The 5,478-nt window shown below is 35.0% G+C and overlaps 1 protein-coding gene across 1 annotated transcript in view; it reads right to left on the reverse strand.

Moving 5' to 3' along the window:
• Positions 1–356: 356 nt before the first annotated feature.
• The window catches only part of LOC107715055 (cathepsin L1-like), a 6,079-nt gene continuing 957 nt past the window's right edge, over positions 357–5,478 (reverse strand). The window contains exons 2-8 of the mRNA XM_016521098.1: positions 3,799–3,944; positions 2,935–3,092; positions 1,809–1,931; positions 1,453–1,617; positions 1,103–1,324; positions 849–1,017; positions 357–397 (exon numbers count right to left, since the gene is read on the reverse strand). Of these exons, the coding sequence (XP_016376584.1) occupies positions 357–397; positions 849–1,017; positions 1,103–1,324; positions 1,453–1,617; positions 1,809–1,931; positions 2,935–3,092; positions 3,799–3,805 (885 nt within the window). The 5' untranslated portion in view covers positions 3,806–3,944. The remainder of the gene's footprint in view (positions 398–848; positions 1,018–1,102; positions 1,325–1,452; positions 1,618–1,808; positions 1,932–2,934; positions 3,093–3,798; positions 3,945–5,478) is intronic.

Genomic DNA, 5,478 nt, shown 5'->3' on the forward strand with positions numbered 1-5,478 from the left:
ACATTTAAGCACATGACCTCGTCTCTATTAGTAGCCTATATTGTGAGAACAAAAGTCTTGTAATCTCAAACACACCTGGGTATGCAGTGAAAACCGCATGCAAGTTTGCACAGTGGGAGAAGTTAAAATGGACTGCAAAAACTGCAAACACTAATTTTCTATTGCAGGACTGAAGTACAGCTCCATAGTGTAATAGTTGTTCTAGTGCCCTATTTTACAAACCCACTGACTAAATAAACTGATTCTGACACAAAGTTCAGACTTCATAAGTCTTTATTTGGAAATGTCTGGTTCTTCTCACACAATGGGATAAAGACCATAGCTGGCGATCCCGCAAGTGTTTCTACCATTGCGGATCATTCGCATGTAGCCTCCTTCACCCCATCCTGTTCCCCAACTGAGAAAAGAAAGAAAAAGACACGATCAGACACCTAGAATGCAACTACTTTTTTTATTTTTATATGTTTCTTTTTATACATTTTATGAAAACATTAAATATATAAAATATATATATACTACAAATATATTTAATAGTAATACATATTTTATATTACATATAAATTATTAATAATACTTTATTAAAAATTAAATAAATATTAAGATATAAATTAATAGTTATATTTGTGTATTAACACCTATAATTTTATATAAAAAGAAATGCATAGTTAATATAATAGTTGAAAACAAAAAATAGTTAACATAAATTATTATTAAATTATTAATAATTTTTTTGTTCTTATTCTTACGCTCATTGACTTTTACAATCATTATGTAATATTATTTATAATATTAGAATGTTTACTTTACTTTTTATTTTTTTAATAGAATCAATAGTAGTGAAATCTTACCTGAACTGTAGAAGAGGAAACTTGGATGATCGGCATCTATGGCGACAGTGATCGGACCGATGGTTGCCACGGCATCACCCAGAGCCTGTTCATCTCCGGCCGGGATGAACCTGTAGTCACTGATTCTGGCGGCAACTAAACTTCTGTCATAGAAACAGGGCTGAGTATCCTGAAAAAAACAGAACCAAAAAACGCACATTCAGATTGGCCGAATCACGAGAAGAAGAAAAAATCAAATGACCAAGACCACTCACCACTGACGTATAGGGGTAAGTGTCAGAGCTCTCCAACCCTCTATGAATCACATAATCATAGGCATTCGCCATCCAGGCACCACTGCAGCCATATGTGCCGTAAGACCTGGAACAGTCCACCAGCTGCTGCTCGCTGAGGGACACCAACCGTCCTGTCTTCTTGAACATTTGTCCTTCAATGGCTCCTGTAGTGCTAAAGGCCCAGCAAGACCCACAGTATCCCTGAAAAGACATGACAAATCAATCATTTTAGCATCTAACATGCAGTATAATCATTTTCAACAGTACATGTATGACACTTGGGAATAAAAATAAGCATATCAATGATGATTAATTAAAGAGAAACCCACCTGATCTTTGATTTCAGTCACATATCCTTGTGCTCGATAGTCCACATTGGTCAATCCCAGTCTGTTAGCATTGGCACGGAGCGTTTGCGCGGATACAGTCTTTCCTCTCCTGTTTATCGGGGCATTAATTGTGGCGCCCAGCAAGCGTTTATACTCCATCTTGGTCTGAAGATGAGAGACATTAGATAAAGAATAACCTTAGACCAGAAAATTTCAATTTTCAAAAAAAAATTTTTTGTGGGATGTTACATCCACACCACTAGGTGTCAGTGTAAGTCCACCTTTAACAAAGCTAATACAAAAGTTTGTCATTGTTTATGATTTCAAAAGTGTATATTTTTTATCATTTTACTTACGAGATCACCATATTTGTTCATTGCCATGCTAAATGTCGACAATCCGAAGCGGAAATTGTCGTTGTTTTTCTCAATCATTTGCATGTTGGTCTCCCAGATGATTTGTCTCTGAAGGTCATCACTCTACAGTTATAAAGTCAAACTTCATGAGAAATACTAACAAAAATACAAGGCATAACATACAGACAGTATAACATAATCATCTTAACAACCACAAACTGATTAAAACTACTAAAATGTCTCAAGAGCACAACAGTGGCTCAAACCTTTCATTTATATGAGTTTTTAAAGGAACAGTTCACCAAAAATGAAAATTCTGGATATTTTACTCTCTTTTTTTACCTCATGCACTGTAAGGCCCTGATCATACAGAGCGTATTTTTCAGTTTTGAAAATGCGAGGCGCACCGCACTGCCTTTTGTTTGGTTTACTTTTTTTAATTTAGAAAAGAGCAGTGCGTGCGTTTTTTATGTTGCTAGGCAACCACAGAATCAGCTGTCTTGTCAGTCTAATCAAGGATTATAGCGCGAACACTCTAAAATCTTTGGTTTGCTGTTAAGTAACCTGTCATATTAGCAGAAACTTAAAAAAAAATACAGCTCTGGGTAACAGAAGTTTCTCCTCCATCATTGCAGTCTCCAGACGTTCCAAGCAACTGTAAACTTCTGTCACTACAATGGAAGGCCCGCCTCTCCATTCATTTGATTGGACAATGGAAAAAAAAGGCGAATGATGTCAGACACTTTTCTGCTCAGAGTTGATTTTTTTTCAACTTCAGGCACTCAGAGCACTTCTACAAAAGCGTGAGGCACAGCAGGCGGCTAAAACGCGAGGTGCCCGGGACGCATAAACAGCGCACAAAATGCTCACAGCCAATAGAAAACAATTTTAAAAAGGCATCTTTCACTGAAAAAAAAAACATGTTATGGCCTAAAAAGTGTTTTCTTTCGTGGTAAATAAAACTTTTAGTTTTAAAAGAAGTTAATAAAAGATCATTTGAGTTTTTTTATGTGTCTTCGTAATGTTTCCTGTTGTGTTCCACTTAACAGAAACATGAGTGAATGATGAACAAATTTTCATTTTTGGGTGTACTGTCCCTTTAAGACACACCCAGATTGTAATCGACCTCATCATCATAGGATATTCCATGGAGATTTTTCCACATGCCCCACTCTGAAGCGGCCTCCTCTTCTGAATCTGCTGCCACCTGCAGAGGTCCCCACATCAGGAGAGCAAACACTGCCGCTCTACCCGACAGCACCACCCAGTGCGCTTGATATATCCCTATACAAAACACATTAAATAAATAAAATGAGCACAATTTAGGTTACTAAATATTTAACATAAATATTTAAATTACAGGTCTTCAACCCTGTTCCTGGGGATCCACTGCCCTGCAAAGTTCAGCTCCAACCCTAATCAAACACACCTGAACCAGCTAATCGAGGTCTTCAGGATCACTTGAAAAGTGCAGGCCAGGTGTGCTGAAGCAGGTGGGAAGTAAACTTTGCAGGACAGTGGGTGCCCAGGAGCAGGGTTGAAGACCTATGATTTAAATAACTGAATTTGTTTATAATATTTAAAGAAAGTCCAAAACGAAAATATGGTTATTTGCTATGGTTATATCACCTAACCTGAAAGTTTAAGTTCTTATTCTGAGACTGATTCACTTTTACAAAAATAAATAAGTAAACAAATGAATAAATAAAAATATTGAGCACAAAATAAATAAATAAATAAATAGAGTGTTTTGGTGCAGTTTAAATCAATGTTTTGATAACCTGAAAGTTTGAGTTTTGTTTTGTTTTAGTTTTTTTTGATTCACTGATTTAATTGTACAAACAAACTAATGAATTTAGGTTATATTTTCGCTTCAGCAATTCAATTGAAATAAATATTTGTAACCAAATATTTCAGATAAATATTCAAACAAATGAACTTGTTTATAATAGTAGGTCCAAAACAAATGTGTGGTTCTTTCCAGACTTACCGAACATGTTGCTGCAGAGGCTCTGCAGGAAGTGTGAGTGTTTGGAGTGCCGTGCGGATGAAACTGAAGCATGTCTTCTGCGTTATATACCATCATGCTGAAGGTGTGTCCATACTGTTAGGACTTGCTATACGTACTATGTCATCCTGCAAGAGGAAGCCACTAATTAACAAAACTCAAAACATATAACCCTAGCCAACAACTTCACCAAAAACACTGACGCTGCTGCACATGAAGCTTTCCGAAATGTTGTCCTAAGAAATCAGATGTGATGGTTCATATGACATCTTTTCGTTTGTTATTGAATATTTAAATGAGGACTGAGTCAGCAGCGTTTGAATGCCTGACGTGTTTTGTCTGACTTGTTTCTTGTTTGGAATATAATGAACGTACTACTACAGACATTATATCCACAAAGTATAGTCCAACCACAGCAAGGCCTTTATTACGGGGACTGCTGAGTCATCTGTCTTTCTTCATCTCAGTCAACAATGTGTTCTTCAGTGCTGTCATAATGCTGTCATAATTTACCCCCGTTATTACTCTTCATCCCATGATTGCCTCTGCAACTCATATTTTGGGCCTTTTCATTATGCACAGTCTGGTACAGGTGAACAGCCTTGCAATTTGCCTTATAAAATTACTTTGGCTTAATAAATAAAAGTTTTTTTTTTTTTTGTACTATAGCATTTATTTTTATACAGAATGTTTTTATATTATGCATTTATATTATATTTTACACTTTAGCCTATGTTTATATTTATATTTTATTGTATGTTTATACTATAGACTATAGCCTATATTTGTACAGTGAATAGCCTTTCGATTTTCCTTACAAAATCACTTGGTCATATGAAATCAAAATAATAAATATAAAAACATTTTCTTTAAAACAGTCCATGGGCGTGACACTTTACTATAGCCTACTTTTAAAATATTTTTACACTATAGACTATTTTTCTATTCTGTTCTATTCTATTCTATTCTATTCTATTATAGTGTGTGTTTTACATCACCAATGTTTATTAACTTAATTAGCATAATTATTTGTCTCATACATGGTCTATAATTGCTTGAGAGGTGCTTCCCCCCAAATATAGAAGCATGGCTTGCAAATTTATTTACATGACATTTACATGGCCATTCTATATTATGAATATAGTCAAAGCTAAATGGTACGACACACAACTTTAAAAGAGAAAAAGGAAGAATTAGAGAGAATCAATAAATTAGGAATAATTTACTGCCATTTTATGAATAATATGTGATTCTGTATTCCTTAAAAAAGCAACTAATCTGATAATGAGCATTTTAAAGTGTAATATAGGCTGATCCACTTCAGAGTACTCCATTTTTGGAATCTGATTTACGTAATCCAGATTACATGTAATTATTCATTACATTACATTATTATGCCATTACGTTGTCGCATGGAATATTACACGTTATAAACTTTTTAAGAAGGCTTATGAAGGAACATAGTAGGCACTGTTTATTAGACTATTCACTGTTTTATTTGTAATATTTTTTCATTATTTATTCGTTAACTAATCATTCAGATCGGTTTTGTGAACTGGTTCAACTGATTCATAGGAAAGATTCGACTCATAAGAACTATTCGTTCACGAATCGAACACACTTACCGTGTGTGTGTGTGTGTGTGTGTGTGTGTGTGTGTGT

Source organism: Sinocyclocheilus rhinocerous, unplaced genomic scaffold (assembly GCF_001515625.1).
Source record: "Sinocyclocheilus rhinocerous isolate Xijiao unplaced genomic scaffold, SAMN03320098_v1.1 scaffold509, whole genome shotgun sequence".
In the NCBI taxonomy this organism is placed as follows: domain Eukaryota; kingdom Metazoa; phylum Chordata; class Actinopteri; order Cypriniformes; family Cyprinidae; genus Sinocyclocheilus; species Sinocyclocheilus rhinocerous.